General features: G+C 35.0%; 1 protein-coding gene across 1 annotated transcript in view; it reads right to left on the bottom strand.

The window, feature by feature from the left end:
• UNC13C (unc-13 homolog C) overlaps window positions 1–18,706 on the bottom strand; it is a gene marked incomplete at both ends in the record, with an annotated part of 463,147 nt that overhangs the window by 73,798 nt on the left and 370,643 nt on the right. The window contains 2 exons of the mRNA XM_084241221.1: window positions 4,077–4,226; window positions 11,675–11,763. Coding sequence (XP_084097347.1) covers window positions 4,077–4,226; window positions 11,675–11,763 — 239 coding nt within the window. The remainder of the gene's footprint in view (window positions 1–4,076; window positions 4,227–11,674; window positions 11,764–18,706) is intronic.

Genomic DNA, 18,706 nt, shown 5'->3' with positions numbered 1-18,706 from the left:
TTATAACTTGGGTTGCAGTTCTGATAGAGACAGAACTTACAATATTTAAACATTTAAAACATTCATGTTAATAATTACTATGCAAACCAGTATTTAAAGAGATGTGGAAGGCAGTCACAAAGGGAGAAATTTCCAAAATACATTTTCATATAAATTATTTGTTCTATAACATTCCTATATGCAAATGCATTAAAGCAACCTCCTCTGGATGAAAAGGAGAGCTGGGAACTGCTGAGGCATATCCAGGGAACAGTAGCCTTATTGGGCTGGAAACCATCTTTGAAGGGTAGTATGTCTAGCTTGCTAATGGATATTCATGCTATGGATATGAGATCGAAACCTGCAGATGTGTCAAGGTGGACTAACTGAACCTATCTTCAGAAACTCCTAGGAGAATCTGAGACACAACATATATGCCAGTGTTACAGCAGGTGTCTAATTTACATTTTTGAAAGGTTTAAGAACTGATATTGTATTTATGGTCCGCTCATGTGCTTGGCATGCTAACTAACCCTACTTGGACTGGAACTGAATGGATAGGAGTAAAGTCATTGACATATTTGTGGCTTTGCATGTTATTTCTGCCACCTAAAAATGGGAGTATATAGCTTGTTTTATAGTGGTGAGGTCTCTGTAGGGGAAAAAAAAAAACAAAACCTCTCATAAGTTATTTAGAGAGGCTGAATGCACAAAGACAAAGAGAGACTATACATTTATATGATTTAAATGATTTCTAGGTGTATTTTCTCAAATCCACTTTGAAGACCTTCAGCCTTCTATTGTTCATTACAAATAATATAAAGGGTGGGATAAGCAACTGCTTCCTTAATTTAGTCAAACTTGTTAACACCAACTGAAAAATGATTTTGGAACCTATCTAGACTGGCTTACCACATAGCCAGTTACCGTGACTATTTTCAAAATGTCCTGTATATTAACTGACAACAGAGATTTCCTGTCATACAGTTGATCAGATTTTCATGAAATTGAATCCAGCTGTTCTCCCTCCCCCTGGAATGCCTGTCAGTGATTTCCAGAAATCCAATCTGATCTATCTGTGAAATCCCACGCCAAATTAAATTTCTACTGTATGTTTTATTATGTTTTTTTTTAATCCCTAAATGTTGGCTTCCTGAGAAAAGACTATTTCACGTAAAAACAGAAAAACACAAACCACTAACATGTGGTTTATGGTTATACATTCTGTAATAGCTCTGAGAATTTCTGCAACTCTCTATGCCTCATAGTTTCTCTTTCAAAGAAAAAGAAAGTAGGTCACTAAAACCATACACAAAATTTAAATCAAGACATATCTAAAACACATAGAAGAAAATATAGGTGGTACTGCAATGATACTGACCTTAGAGATGTGACTAAAGACTCAACTTGGACAACAAGGGAAACAAATGGGACTACATCAAACTAAAAAGCATGTGCACTATTATCAAAATGAAAACACAATCCTGTTTGGAAGAAGATAATTGCGCATCATATGTATAACATGGAGTTAATATCCAAAATATACAAAGAATTCATATAACTTAGCAAAAAAAAAAAAAAACAACCTGATTAAAAAACAGATAGAGGCTATGTCTTCCAAAGAAGATATACAGATTGCTGATTGGCACATGAAAAAAGTGTCCATCTCCTGTTAGAGAAATGCAAATCCAAACAGCAATGAGATAGCACCTCATATCTGAGGTGAGAAATGCTATTCAAAAAGACAAGAAACAGTGTTGGAGAAGACGTGGAGAGAATCCTATACACTGTTTAGTAGGATTATGCATGTGTGCAGCCATTGTGAAAAGCAGTATGGAGATTTCTTAGAAAACTGAAACTAGAAATGCCATATAATCCAGTTGTCATCCTTTCTGGGTGATAACAAAAAACACTAATTAGAAGAGATGTGTCTCTCCCCTGTTTACTGAAGCACAAGTCACACTCACCAAGGACAGAAAATAACCTATATGCCCATCAACTGGCAAATACCATATTATTTCACCCATGTGATGTATAATAAATACAACTAAAATGCTAGTGTATAAGACCAATTAATGGTTGCCCTAGTGGGCTAGGGAAGAAGGGCAGGGAATCAGCACGAAGGGGACAATGGTATGCTGAAGGACAGAATTGGACTCTTGGCAGTGAATTTAATGTAAGTTCATGTTGCTCGTCAGTGATGCACATCTGAAACTTGTATCAAGTTGTAATGCCATGTTACTTAAATTTTTTTTTGTAAACCTATGCTACCTCATTAGCTCTAAGTTAGATCTCTGTCACAATTTTTAATTTAATTTAATTTTTAATTTAATTTAATTTTTAATTTAATTTAATTTAATTTTTCTCTATTGGGGTAATACTGGTTTACAGCACAGTCCATGTAGGCGAAGAGGGTCACCCCTCACCGCCCTATCTATGCAGCTACGCTGTTCCCCAAAGTTTTAAACTTACTTACTTTCCTGTCTTTAGACAGCTATTTAAAATTCCATTATTAAAAATTACATATATATGATATAATAAAGGATAAATAGAGAAAATTAAGACTAAGTAAAATAAGAGCCACTTTACGTATGGCTTCCATTTTGTGGGTGGTAAAATAGATTCCTGACCCCTTGACTAGTAGCTTACACTATCAGAAGAATTTAAAACTTTGTATCACAGCTTTTCATTGCAGTATATACATACATAAATAATTTCCTTAGTTATAAATGATAAAGCCTCAAACCGCTGGTTGAAGTTCTGAAAACAGAAGGCATTCCAGTAGGAGTTTTAGGAGCGTCACTTGCTATGTTCTTAGCCCTATCCATCATATTTGTAGCCAAATGGTGGTGACCTTGTGATTCCATTGTGTATTGTCTATAGAAAAGTCACCTAATAAGATAAAATTTTCAAAAGCTATGTGGGAGATTAGGTGACAAAACTAAAAATCTACATTAAGAAGCCAAATAAATGAAGTCTTTCTGCCTTTCCTTTCCTGCTCTATCCTGCCTGTTTCTTCTTTCTTCTATACTTAACCTCCCGCTATGCTATCAAATTACCTACTCACATATTTTCCAGGTATTTCCATATAGAAAACAGAAAATAAGACCTCATTTTTCTACCAAATATTTAGATTAAACTGATAAAGTAATATTTAATTAAAATAGAAGTGATAAATATTTCTCCCTACTGATTCCTTCTTTGATATCCTTTAAGCAAATATATTATTATTTATCTTGGTCCTTTTAGTTTGCCACAACAGTAACGAAAAGGATTATACACATAATCTTTAGTGCTGGTCCCTAGGTAGGCATTCAAATTGTTACTTACCTTTTTCTTCTACTTTCTACCTTTCTTTTAATATTATTCTTTTCAAAAAAGGCTTGTCTTTGGTTGCTTTGGATCAATGGTTGCCAGATGTGTACATTTTAATATATTAATATGAAAATGAGTGTGCGGACCCTACTCCAAACTTAGCCACCCAAGGCTTCAAAGAGTAGGAACTGAGTGGCATTAAACAAGCAACCTTCTAAGAAAACTGTCTCAGTTGGTTATGAGGGACCCTCATTCCACCCACTTCCACCATTACAGACTGCCATTTTCATAGTCAGGGATTTTGACTTTATTTTTCATTAACTATTTTGTGACTATAAAGTTTGATCCAGGTGGGCACTCAATCATTTTTTTTTTAATTTTTTAAGGGTGACTTGGGAAGCAGTCTACTTACCTGTGAGCTGATTTAATTCTAGTCATATTGTGCTTTTCTCCTCTTTAGCAGGTTTCAGATATTCTAGACAACTTATTCTTTATGTCCAGGAAGAGACAAAACGACATGTACTGTGGGCATCACAGAATCTTAAATCTTTCCCTGCCTCAGCAGCATCCTCTTTAGTCACCAGTATTTCTTTCCTCCATCCTTTTCCTTTCCTGTACAATGTTTTTTCCCATTCATATTGAACTAAAAGTGTTTTTACATTTTAATGAATTGACATATTTTTGCAGAAGCCTTTTACATAAAGGGAAACAATTATATATTTTTTACCTTAGATGCTTTCCTGTCTTTAGACAAGAGTCAAATACTAGACAAGGAAACTTACGTTTTGTCCAGGAAGTCCATGAGAGGTCTTAATACAATCTCAGCATCCATGGCGGCACTGTTCTTATTAGATGCAGTATTTCCATTTATTCTCATTTGATTTAGTTCAAAACTCATCTGTTTTATACACTCTTCAATGATAAGCTGGAAACTGAAAATAAAGAATGTAAATTCTGGGATTAAAAATCAAACATTTATGATTTCCTTTGCCTGTGTCTGTTTAATCCACCTTGAGGAGTTTGGTCTGTTTCAAATGGTGTGAATTCCCTTTATCTTTAGTTTTCAAACTTACTGTTCAGCTGCAAATTTTTTTTTTGTTGGAATAAAAGCTTATTTGGAACACTTATGTATAAAGCAGATTAAAAGTAATACTATTCTGGTTAAATTAGTTAAAGTGGAGGTTCATTCAACCACCATTTCTTAGAGTGCCAGCTGAGATGTTCCTTTGTGCACTGTTTGGAGAAATGACTGATTTTGAAAGAGTGTTGGCATTTGGATATATCTTGGTTTTGGGGCTCCACACCCTCTTGGCTTTCCTCCTGGCAACCCCTCAATTTTCTGCCCTCTAACCATTGAGATAGGGGTGTCAGACTTAGTAAATAAAAACACAGTGTCAAGAAAGGAGGGATTGGGGTCAAAATAGGGGGTTGCAATTGTATGGGGAATATAAAAATAAAATTAAAAAAAGAAAGAAAATTGAATTTCAGAGTGTGAGATAAGTATGTGTCAGGCAATATTTGGGACATTTATTCACTGTTTATCTGAAATGCAAATGTAACTGGGCATATGCTGTGTTTCCTCTGGCAACCCTCTAGTGTTGCCAGGCTATATCCTTGGATCATGCCACGTCTCTATCAAAATCACTTCCTCGTCAAGCATATCTGTCTCATGACTTTCATGCCATCTATATATCGGTGACTCCTAAATATTTATCTGCAGATTTGACTTCTTCAAATTCCAGACTATTATAAAAAATTGCCTACGTAAACTTTCTACTTAGAAAGCAGAAGTCTAGTGAGCTTTTGTCATACTCAACATCTTTTCATCATCAAACCTTTACAAAATATCCTATCCCTGAGGATCTACTGTTACTACTACAGCCCACCATTATCTTTCTCCTAAATTTTTGTGATAATTTCATAAATTGTTTCTCTGTTCAACCTCTTCAGATACCCTGTTAAAGCTAAATATTGCTTCTTCCTTACTAGTCATCTTCAATGGCTTCCAGATCCACTTACAAAAAAACTTAGAATGTATTTCATAGCCTTAATTATAGCTCAGAATAGTCTGGTTCTGGAAACCTCCCTAATCATTTCTTAGCACTCTTCCCTCTGCTTTATTGCAGTCCAGCCATAGCAGCCTTCTGGTATTCTTAATAATTCTCTGAGGAGACTCTTTTGTTATGACCACTAATATGTTTCCTTCTCTATGCAGTTTTTCATGTCCCTCAAATGTTTCAGATATATGTCAAATGTCACCTCCTCAGAGAAGTCTTCCTTGAACACACAACCTGAAATGTCATTTCTATGATTTTCCATTCCTTTTCAGTTCTTTAAATTTTTTTTTTTACTTGTATTCCCCATTATTTGACATAATGGATACCTTTTCATTTGTTTACTACTTTTGCCCCAAATAGAATTTGGGTATGTAACACTGAACAACAAAAAAGTCTCTGTACATGTTCTAAAAACTTACATACTTACAACATGGCATGTTCAATAAATACTATTCTCATTTTTTTGTATCCTCTAAACTAGTTTTGGTGGTTCTTACTAAAGCAGTGGCAGATAGAGACTTAAATAATGGAGATTATCAGCATTTCTACTTTTTTATGTAAATATAAACTGGTGAAACTGTAAAAAAAAATTCCTTGTGATAACTCTTAGGATCTACCATATTCACAACTAATATATATCACCCAGCAGTACTAGTTATAGTCATCCTGTTTACATTACATCCAGCATACTTATCTCAAAACTGGAAGTTAGATGCATTTGGCTACTTCTTCAGTAATATGAAATGTGCAATCATTAATTTTTTAAAATTAAATTTCAAGTACAAATGAAATCAATACAGTATTCATCTTTTTAAAGTCTAACTTATTTCACTTAGCATAATGACTGAACCTTCATCCATATTGTTACAAATGTTAGGATTTCCTCATTTTTAATGATTGAATAATATTTCATTGTGTAAATATACCATGACTCTGTATCTGTTCATCTATTGATGGACACTTAGGTTGTTTCTATATATTGGCTATTGTAAATAATGCTGCTATAAAATGGGGTGCATACACCCTTTTGAGTTAGTGTTCTTGTTTTATTTGGATATATTCCCAGAGGTGGAATTACTGGATCATACAGTAGGTTTATTTTTAGTTTTTTGAGGAAGCACTGCAGTTTTCCAAAGTGGTCGCACCAGTTTATATTCCCACCAACTGCGTATTAGGGTTACTTTTTCTGCACAACCTCACCAGTATTTATCTTCTACTGTCTTTTGGATGATGGCCATTCTAAAAGATATGAGGTGATATTTGTGTTTCCATTTGCATTTCCGTAATGAACACTAATATGCATCTTTCCAGGTAATGGCTGGCCATTTTGGAAAAATGTTCAGGTGTTTTGCCCATTTTAAATGGGATTATCTGGTTTTTATTTTTTGCTACTGCAGTATATGAGTTTTCTATATTTTCAATATTAATCCCTCATCAGATATTTGGTTTGTAAATATTTTCTTCACATTCTATAGGTTGTCTTTTCACTTTGTTGTTTCTTTTATGCAGAAGCTTTTTAGTTTCTTGTAGTCACACTTGTTTAGTTTTCATTTTGTTGCTTGTACTTAAGGCATCATACCTAGAAAATCATTGCTAACGTCCACATCAAGGCAATTTTTACCTATGTTTTTTTGGAGTTGTACAGTTTCAGGTCATGCATTTCTAGTTAATTTTTTGGGTGGTTGTAAGGTAGGGGTAGTTTCATTTTTTTTCACATGTGAATTCCAGTTTTCCCAGCATGATTTATTGGAGAGATTGTCTGTTTCTTTAGGTATTCTAGGTTTCCTAGTTAAATATTAGTTGAACATACAATTGAATTTATTTTTCTTTTTCAGTTGGTTCTGAAATCCTGAAATCTGAGTAGAGTTTGCATGAAATTTATAAATGGCTTTGGCAGTATTGATATTTTAAGAATACTACTTTTAAGCCATGAACACTACCTTTCCATTTATTTATAACTTCCTTGAATTCTTTCCTGAATGTCTTATAATACTCAGAGTTGAGATCTTTCACTTCCTTGGCTAAATATTTTATTGCTTCTGATGCTATTATAAATGGTATCATTTTATTTTCAGTTAATTTGTTATTAGTGTATACAAATACTACCAATTTTCTTTGTTAATTTTGCATCCTGCAACTTTACTAAATCCACTGATTAAATGTAAGGTTTTTTTTTGGTGGGGTCTGTAGGATTTTTTATATATAAAATCATGCTTTCTGCAAAATAAAACAATTTTACTTCTTCATTTCTTTTTCTTGCCTGATTGCGCTACAAAGGACTTATTCCAGTACTATGCGGAATAGTAGTGGTGAGAGTGAATACAGTTATGACCCTGTATTTTAGAATTTAAGTTAAATATATCATTTCTATAGATTTTGGCTTTGTTATCTAACATGGAATATCTTTGCTAGACTTTAAATTATCACAACTTCAGTGTTTTTCTTGCTACTGGTCCTTTTAAACAGGTCTATAAATGAGTCCCTAATCTTGACTATAGTCAAAGCCTGATTCAACATCTGTCATATTTGACATGTTTCCATCTTTGGCTCCTGAATTCTTGATTTTCTTTACTGTTTTAAATACCATTCTTGCCCCTTTGGACCTGGCATTTGTACTGGGTTCCTTGGTCTTTGGATCTCTGCTTGCCTTTATGGATGAGACTCATTTATAGATTCTCAGTGTATTTATTTAATGCAATGGGACATCCTCTTTCAGACTGAGGTTCAAATGGTTCCAAATGCCTGACCATTTGGCTTTTATCTAGCTAAAACTGATTATGGGTTTTTGTCTGGTATGGTCATGGGAGAGGGAAGGTGGAAAAGGTGAGATGGAGTGATGCTGTTTGCTTGTAGTGGGCTTACTGCTTATAGATAATTGGGGTAATAGAAAAGAGGAAAATGATGGAATTTTTGAACTAGTTGATTTTCCATGGGGTGGTCAGATCCTGCTGACTACAGTAATAATTGCCTTTGAAACAGCTATTTTTTAATACTGATTCTCAAAGCAATCTATTGAGTTGGAGACTAGACTGAGCAGAACTTATATTTCTATTACCAAAAAATGTGCAAATAGGTTCTTAGAACAAATGGATAAAGTAAATGTCCTCAGAAGCCAGTTGTGTGCATGTGAATGACATATGTAAAGGTATGTAAGTATCTAAAAAATAATGATATTCTACCTAATTCTTAGTAAACCAGTACCTAAATTTCACCTAAAAATCATTTGTGTCTACCCAAATTTTTTCTTTCTTTCTTTTTTTTTTTTTTTTGGTTGAAAAATTCTTTAGAAACCAGTCACAGAAGAAGTCCTAACAAAGTATTCTGAGTTCACTGTTTACTTAATCTAGTTAGCTACCAATAACAAAAGAATGTAGTAAACTAAAGACCAAAACAAACACCAGTAAAATATGTGTACAGCAGATTTTGAAAATTTTGAAAGCTTGAAAACTCTAAAAGCATCTCTAAGGTGGGTGCCCTAAGAGTATGGCAGGAACTCGGAAGCAAGGACAGCATGTTCAGTTTGACTCTGTCCTGGGTTTACTGTATAATCCCACCACATTTAACTGCAGGTTTTAATAACACCACTGTAAGGATTTTTTTTTTTTTTTAGTGGTTCGTTATATACATAATTTTAAGCTCCGTTTGTTAATTTAGACTGTAAGAATGGTATATTCAGACTGAAAGGATCACAGTGATCATTATGAACTTTCTACCCACCATGTGTATATGTTATAAACATCTCTGGTAGTCTAGGATATAAATCCATAGCAACAAGGATACAATAATTATCCTTTTTTAAAAGGAAAGCATGCCATGTAAGCTATTTATTCCAATAACAGTAGCCCTATTTGTACAAAATAATTTAATTTTTCCTATGTTAAAAAAAAAAAAAAAACAAGATAGATAATGAGTGACCAGGAGTTTCAATGTCTAGGTTAAAATAGCTGGGTTTGAACAAATAAAGTACTTCAAGTTTGCTCCTAGGAGGGCTACTCCTTGTTTCATAATGTATTTATTCAGACTTTTTCAACATAAATCATATTTTAGCTTTACTGACCTGAATATTCTCTTGCAAACTAAACAAAATGCAGTTGCTCAAAAGGATGATGTGGACATATTACACAGAGTAATCTTAGAATGCTTTTTCTATTTACATTCTAGTTTCTATTTTGTTTAGTTTTCTTATTTCCCATGAAATAAGAAACTTTGCTAAATAATCTCTATTTTTGCCTTCCTAGCTGAAGGCAATAGTTTTTCTGCTAAGCACATATTAATTCACCACTAAACAGAGGTAAGCCTAAGATGGTTGACCACAGGTCCCATTGCTAAATGACAGCCCATGTCAGAGCCAATCAGTCTCCAAATCTCTGGGACCATGTCTGCCTTTCCTACTTCAGGTAAATAGAAACTTCAAGCTGTTTGTTAGTATCTAGACCAAGTAACCTGAATCACCCCAGTCAGCAAACAGAAAGCAAAGTGACAACCATAAGCTCTATTTAGCAAGGCTGCATCTGGCTTAGCTTATGACCCATGAAGGTGGGCTACATAAAAGCAAATGAGCACACCTGTGATATTGAAGAGAAGGCCCAGTTTGGGACTTTGCTTTACTTTACCTCATTCCTATAGATGATGGGGGGAGGAAATGATGCTTTCACTGTTTCTTTAGCTCTTGACATAAGTAACCATTAAATGTTTAAGCACGTACCTTTTGAAAACATAGTAAGTTATGAGTGGGGTTCAGAGGCATAGCTATCCCTTGCTAGTAGAGTATTTTTGAAGCTTTGAGAACTGAATACAGTTAAAAATAAGTCATATAAAGCAAATTTTATATGAAATTAAGAGACTCTTCAAAATGTTTACTTTCCTATCTATTTTTTTAGGTTATTTATTTTATAAATATTTTACATTTTTCATTTTTGCACAATGTATGCATTTTCTTCTTGGTTGTAGTCCCCATTCAGTTCCTACCACCCTTGTTTGGAACCTACTCCCCCCCAACCCTTAGTGTGTCTCTGGTTTATAATTGCTTGTTGATTTTGATTTTTACTGTATTATAATTGGTCTTTTTCCTGGTGAGGACCAGGAAGCACTAATTACAATTGCAGCACTATTTACAATAGGTGAGGCAGGGAAACAACCCAAATGCCCCAAAATAGATGACTGGATCAAGAAGATGTGGTACATATACACAATGGAATATTATTCAGCAATCAAAAAAGATAAACTCATGCAATTTGCAGCAACATGGATGGCGCTGGAAGGGATCATACTCAGTGAAATAAGCCAGAAAAAAAAGAAAAATACTGATGGTCTCACTCATAGCAGGAATTTAGAAAACCTAACTATTTTCCTATCTATTTTAACATCTGATGACAAGATGGCTTTTCTCTGTAGGATCAAGATGATGTTCATCTAAGATGCACTTCTCTTTAGAGCCACATCATTATTTTTTTTTTTAAGTTGGAAAAATGTCACCAGTTTCCCATGGGGTAATTGCATTACGATTCCCACCCACTAAAATCTGGAATCTTGATTTGATTCAGTTAAGAGTTTGAAAGCAATTATTTAGCAGTATAACTGCATTATATGTATGGCATGAATGCAACTTGTGCTACTTACTTATGTAAAGCTTTCACCCCCCCCCTTTCCTTTCGCTATTCTTTCAATAGTCAATTGATAAGCTTTAAACACCAAAATTATAAATAGGGGGCCTCCCTGGTGGCGCAGCAGGGTAAGCGCAGCGCCGTGAGGCTGTCCGCAGCCTCTGCAGTGTGGGTTGATTCCTGGCGGGTGAGGGAGATGCCCACATGGCTCGGCAGACCTGTCCCGTCTTGCCTGCGGCTCCCCTCGGCAGTGTGTTTTGGTCTGACTGCCTGTTCTGCTCTCCGCTCTGTCACTGGAGAACCTCTCACTCCTCTGGCCTGCACCCCTGTTCTTGTGTAAATAAATCTTGTTTTTTTTTTTTTTAAAAAAAAAACAAAACAAAGTTATAAATAGGAATGAGATATGGTTTCTCACGTTATGAGCATGTGAAGTGAGGGAAACAGGCAAGTAACCAGAACTCAGAAAACAATGTTTTGAGTGCTATCCAATAAGGATACACAGTTCTGGGAAGCACATAGCCAGACATCACTATTTGACAATGGAGTCAGGAAAAACTGTTCAGAGGAGATGATGCTTAGATTAAGTCATGAAGTCAAGTGGATTTAGCAGTATGAGGAATAGACGGCATTAAAGGCATGGCTATTATTAACTGAAATCAAATTCATCTGGATAATAACCATTATCTACTTAATCATAGTTTAACTATTCAAACCACTTACCTTTCACCATAAGTGATGCTGAGCTCATCCAGAACCCCATTGAGTTTAACTTGAAGCTCTTTGAGAACAGCGCTAGCTTCAGGATCTAGCTGCAAAGAGAACAACAGCAGCATCACTTTTGTATTCGGAAAAAGCAGGTCTTTGTTTTTCTTAAAGCATTTTGCTCGTGATAAGGTAAATGTCAAACAGCACACATGTGCTGCTTTCTTTCCTTTCACCTTTCCTTAAATGCAATATTTAGGAAATTTTAAAGAAACCAGAGTTCTATATGAAGCAAATCCATTGAAATGCATTGCATGCATACAAGTAAGAGCTCGATCAGCAAAGCTTTTGTTGATTATAGCAATGGGATGCAAGGCATGACGAAATAACCTCCAGAACATGGTAACTTCATACCCTAGAAAACCCGTTGTATATTAAATATACATGTTGCCTCAAATAAACCTCAATCTTTATTATTCCTATAAATCACTAGGCCCGTTATAGTAAAAAGATTACAAATTATGTATTGCATTATGAGTCACTTGAAGTTGTTTTCATAGTTCGCCAAGTAATAGGATAAACACATTATTGAAAAGCTCCAATGTGTCTATAGAGGTGATAGGCCCAACTTCTCTTCCTGGATGCCAATTTTCAAATCAGGGTTCAAGAGTCAAAGTTTCATAATTTAGTCCTCTCTACATCTGTGACTACTTATAGTTTGGGGGTAAAATATTAAACAAATTTGGAGGCAAAAGAAAAATCAGTTAAATCATATTTGGTAGTTGTTCTTATGCTGTAAACCTTAAAAGTCACTATTTTGATTCCAGTTCTTAAAAGGATGTTAATTAATATTACAAAATAACTTACACAACTATATTTACATATTTTTGAAATTAAAGTGAAAAAACAGATTTACTAACAATTTAGAAAATTTTATCCTTATATTTTGCTGTCAATAACTTATAACATGGATTAAACTTATAGAAATTCATGCAAAGCACAACATATAATAGTCTCTGAGATTTAAGTCAGTCTTATTTTGAGACTTAAATTCAAAAATCGGTTTCCTGCCATCCCGTCAATACCTATAATTCTTCTGCAAGCTAGTCTGCTATTGAAAAAGAAAAGGATAGCAGTGTAGCAACTTTTGGAAATAGAGAAAATTCCTAAGCCTTAGCTTAAATAACAGAAATTTAGAAAGATAGCAAGTAAATGTAGCAACCGTTATCAGTTTAAATTTCTGGGAGCCAGTCCAGGACCAAAAAGTCTCCCAAGTGACATATACTGGTCGTATAACACCCAAGAACAGTTTCTAATTGTAGGAAACAGGAAGAAGCGTTATTTATATACCGCAGCCTTTGGGAAGCTCTAGGTTTGACTGACATGACTGAGAACATTGGAATGGGAGTAAAAAATTGCATTTGGCATCTGACACTGTTGATTATATCAAACCAATCTTTGAGGTCAATTTTACTCATATCCGGATGATTTTGAGATTGATTAGTTTCTGTCCCTCTATCAGAGCCAAAGTGATTTTTTTTCTGTCCATATCTTCATGTGGGCTCATAGCCCTGACACACACACAAAATAAGAGAGAGACCTTTATAGCAGTTGGAAAATTGGAATACCCTTGAGTCTCTTATTTTCTGAGAGTTTCATCAATTACAAGGGAATGATTCAGAAGGACAATTAGATGACCCTTACTTTTAGAAGTAATACAATTATTTACAATGGTACAATTAGGCCTAAATACAATTAGGCCAATAAACCATAACTCTTCAAACCTTAAGTATATGTGGATTGCTTACCCCAGTACTAGGGAACCATGTAAGCTAAATGCTTACTGTTTTCCTCATATATCACTCTTACCAACTTCATTTATTTGGATAAAAAATTAAGGCAGTAGAAAATGTGCAAGAAATCTCTTCTATGGTTTCCTTTAGGTTTCCCACTCCTTGACACAACGTGTATGGATAGTTGATAACTACCTACACATCTCCCACATCCTAGGAAATGCCTGTGAGGGTAGAATTTTCTTCAGGAAATGGGCTTGCTACGTATTTCAAATATATGTTTAGGTTTCATAATAATTTCATATACACCATGAGGTAGTTTAACCTGATAATGGCTTTAAACATCATACAAAAAGGGCTAGTAGGTCAGTTAGATGACATTGTGCTCTTTTCCCATAAATTGTTAGTTTACCCTAGATAATTACAAATGGAAATTTCTTATGAAAGAATTACTTATTTACTTGAAAATAAGAAAATTATCAAACTACAACAATTTAAATACCGGATGACAGTTCCATTGTGATAGAAGCATGCATTTCTACGTTCAGAAAGGATGGCTCTATTATCTTATTCAGGCAAAATAATGGGGAATTATATCAGTTAATTATTTGATATTCATCTGATACAAATCAAACAGTAATTTTGAGGTCAATAAGAAAACTGGAGATCTTCCACAATAACAACAGGCATAAATATTATGCTCAACTAATTTAAAACAATTTCTTTATGCAGCAAGTTTGCCAATTTTGGAATTCTACATTTCTTTATGTGCCACAGTTAGGAAAAATTTCCTTACCGTTACAAGCTCTCTAAAGTTTGTAAGAAATAAAATGGGCTTTGAGAGGTTATTGGCTAAATTGCTAACAGCATATGAGACAAATTATTGGCTATTCTGGAAAGGTCAGAAACTACCTAATTTTTATTATTATTATTTTTTAATGTCTTCTTGTTTTATTTATTTTTTTTAAATAATAAATTTTATTTTTATATTCCCCATACAATTGCAACCCCCCCATTCTGATCCCATTCCCTCCCCCCCCCAAAGTGTCTCTGTTTCATAGTTTTTGTGGATTCTGATTTTCACTTTCTTATAGTTATTCATTTTCCTGGTCCCTTATTTAAGTTTTCTAGATTCCTGCCATGAGTGAGACCATCCGGTATTTTTCTTTTTCTTTTTGGCTTATTTCGCTGAGCATGATCCCTTCCAGCGCCATCCATGTTGCTGCAAATGGCATGTGGCATGTGTTTATCTTTTTTGAATGCTGAGTAATATTCCATGGTGTATATGGACCACATCTTCTTGATCCAGTCATCTATTTTTGGGCACTTGGGCTGTTTCCAAAGCTTAGCTATTGTAAACAGTGCTGCTATAAACATAGGGGTGCAGGTGCTCTTTGGAATTGATGTTTCTGTGTCCTTTGGGTAAATACCTAGGAGTGGAATTGCTGGATCATATGGAAGCTCTATGTTTAGTAGGTCCAGAAATCTCCACACAGCTCTCCATAGTGGTTGGACCAGTTTGCACTCCCACCAACAGTGCAGAAGAGTTCCTTTTTCTCCACACCCTCGCCAACATTTGTTGTTGCTAGTTTTTTTAATATGTGCCATTCTCACTGGTGTAAGATGGTATCTCATGGTAGTTTTGATTTGCATTTCCCTGATTACAAGTGATGTTGAACATTTTTTCATATGCCTGTTGGCCATTTGCATTTCTTCTTCAGAGAAGTTTCTTTTTAGCTCTTCTGCCCATTTTTTGACTGGATTATTTACTTTGTTTTTGTTGAGTCTCATCAGCTCTTTGCAGATTTTTGTGATCAGTCCTTTATCATTAGTGTTGTGTGCAAAAATGTTCTCCCAGTTGGTGGGGTTTCTCTTTGTTTTTGTTATTGTCTCTTTTGCTGTGCAGAAGCTCTTTAATTTGATGTAGTCCCAGTTGTTTATCTTTGCCTTCACTATCACTGCTTTGGGTGATGTGTCTGTAAAGATGTCTTTGATGTGCAAATCACGTAGTGAGAAACTACCTAATTTTTAAACAATGATTTAAAACAGCCTAGGCCCTATCAGTAATTATGACATAAAATATCAAAATTAAGTTGCATCATCTTATGTTAGAGCTATTATTAAAAGCAAATTGGATAATTTTTAAGGATTCAAAAATCACAGGTAATGTATTCTCAATGAGAAACTGAATAACCAAATATACCTGAAAATTCTAATTGGCTGGTAAAGAAAAAATAATGGCCCTATGAAAAGAGAAATACACCAATGAAAATTTAAGGTTACCAAGTCAATTTTTGAATTTTCTGGAAAGCATTCAAAACAGATTTTTCCACAATTTTATGAAAGGTTTGGGAATTCAAAATTCTAGGCTGTTAAATGCATTTCAAATGTCTGCACAAATCACAGACACATATGGAGTAAGTTTTTATACCACTGAGATAATTTGTATCATTGAGTTGTAGTAATATAAATAATGTCTGAAAGAGATAGCTAGTGAGCAGGATATCTTGTAAGTTCTTCTTAAGGATGGCTATGGTAATGACCAGTCTATGAAGCACAACACAGTCAGTCTGCCTGAGCACAGTGCCTACATTCCCACATGCATACTAGCCTTTTCCATTTTGATGACCAAGTTCAACATATCAAAAGTGAACTTCTTGGGCCTCTCTGGTGGCACAAGGGGTTAAACACCGCACTGTGAAGCAATCTGCAGCCTCTGAGCACGAGTTCAATCCCCCAAGTGGCCAGGGAGCAACCCACATGGCCCAGCAGACCTCTCCTGACTTACCCACTGCTCCGCTCAGCAGTGTATTTCAGTCAGCCTGCCTGTTTTGTTCTCCACTCTGTCTCTGGTGAATCCTCTCACCCCCCGTATCTCTGGCCTGTACCCCAGCTCTTATATGCATAATTTTTTTTTTTAAGTGAACTTCTTACCTGGCTATCCTTAACTTCCCTTCTTGTTGTCTCTTATTTCATTGACAGCATGTAATTATGTAAGTCAGAATTGTTTCATCTTTCTTTTTTGTCTTCTTCCACATTCATTTCAATACCAAATAAGATTGATTATATCTGTGAAATGTTTTCTCCATCTGTCCTATCCTTTTCAATTTTTGAAGTAATTTTTTTTCTTAACATTTTTCTCTTATATTCTTACTAGTTTTCCTCTTTTATTCTATTACCCTAACATTTCCTAGAGTTTTAATAAATACAAATCTGATTACAGCATCTGCTGACCTGTCTAAATGGCTTTCAACCAGGGAAGTATGCCCAAGAAATTCCTTAAAAAATTAATCTGAGCTCTCACTATTTCTTTTATTTTGAAAATGCAACTTTCCTCCAATTCTTTTATTTGCCCCAAATCTATTCATTCTAAAATGTCTACCTTAATTTAAAATATAACAGAGAAAGCTATAAAAATTCCCTAGTGAATACAGAAGGATGTTACTCTTTGTGAAATACCCTAAATCATTGTTAGAGGATGGTGTTCAATGTAGATACTGTGGCATGTTGCCAAAAATAAAAGAGCATATGATCCCCTCTTTATGGCAAACTGAAGTGCTCTGGCACTACCAATGCTACCCTGTATTTTTAAATTCCTCATAGAAGAGACCTTCACCAAGAACTTATAGGGTCATTTTTAGAGAGAGATCATGGCATTTTCCTTATCCTATTCAGATTCGCATAAGCTGTCATACTATAGTTATCAATTATATCAATTCATGTTTCAGACTTCTTGGTAACAAAAAGTTCAACATTAGTCACTATGTCTCACCTTCATTACAGCAAGCGTGCAGTAAGTCCAGCTGTCGTTATGCTTCAGATCAGCTAAATACCTTTGAGGTATATTCTTCAACCCAGACAATTGAAGGGAAAAATACTGTCTTGTCCTTTACTATTCACTCAATGTTAGTTTTGAGTTAGTTAAACATATGGCAGATTTTGAATTTTTCTGTTTCTCCTTCTCTGAACTATTTAAAATTACACCTTGAGGCCTTATATAATTAATATGACATTATTTTCCCTTAGTAAACATTTTTTTTCTTTCTTACTATAACGTGCACATTATCTCTCTGAACAAACAATTCAACTTCCTCTTTTTTAGAGGTGGGAAAATCAATGCTTAGGTAACATGTCATGCCACACAGCACATTTTTGGGCTACATTAGGAAAAGCAGCACTCTGAAAAGCTATGGACTTTTAAGGAATTCCCTTCTGAAAATAATAACTAAAAATCAAATATGATAACCTCAGTGGAAAGAAATTTTGGCTGGCTATTTCCATGTATTGGCTAAATAGGAAACTGGACAGAGCAGGGATAAGTTGTGAATATAAGACATGAGCCAGAGAATTTCTGTTCAGCATTGGTTCTGTAAAAGCTCTCTTTGGCCCTCTGTCTCCCACTCAGTTGCTCACATTATTGCTTCCCTCCACTCTTTAGTGGGACTATTGGCTGATCAATCAACTAAACTGAGTACCTGCTGAACATCAAGTGATAGGAACAGAATTCCCTAGGTGAGTCATTTTTGTGACCTCTCCGTGGGCCATTCTGCCAAGTTGGAGAAGAGGAAGGATTCCGAGGTGAAAGAAGTTAGTTTTACTGATATCTGCATTGATTTACGATTTGTTAAGTCAGCTATAAACAATCAAAGGGACCACAAGACACTGAAATAGGTCTATTACAGACAAAAACCTCTTCTCTCCCTCTTGGTTATGGCTTGTGTTCTGTCTTCTCAAGTTTCCTTAAAGTTTTGAAAAAGGTTATTTTAAAAAGAGACTTGGCAGTGAAAAGAGTGACCCTGGAATCTCTCAGGATTACTCCAAGGGGTGAGGTTAACAAGCAGCTTGTGCCTGGGTCTGAGTTTCATTTTGTCCTGGATCAACAGCCTGTATAGCTCTCAAGCTCCTAGGTAGTATCTTTATCTTAATTTCATAAGCTTAGCAGTTAGCTGAACTTTATGTGGTATTAGTGCTAAATTCTTAATCATATTTATTAAGTCACCTCAATGCAATTTGCCTTTCTGGCCCTCATTATGCTCTTAATTTTCTATCAAGTCCAATTTGTTAAATCTAATTGCTGAGCTGGAGGAGGAGAAAGCAAGCAGGTGGTATCTGCATCCTGCCAAAATAAAAGGTCAGCACCTCCAGTGGTCAGCCCTGCTTATAATCCACTGCCGTGAAACTAAAAATAACTGATTTTACTCCATTCAGCTAAAATTTGAGCTTTATTTACACAGCAAGAGGCTAGTCTTTTAATTGT

The sequence above is a fragment of the Talpa europaea genome (assembly GCF_964194135.1).
Source record: "Talpa europaea genome assembly, chromosome: 8".
Classification (NCBI taxonomy): domain Eukaryota; kingdom Metazoa; phylum Chordata; class Mammalia; order Eulipotyphla; family Talpidae; genus Talpa; species Talpa europaea.
This window is presented reverse-complemented; position numbering and strand designations above follow the sequence as displayed.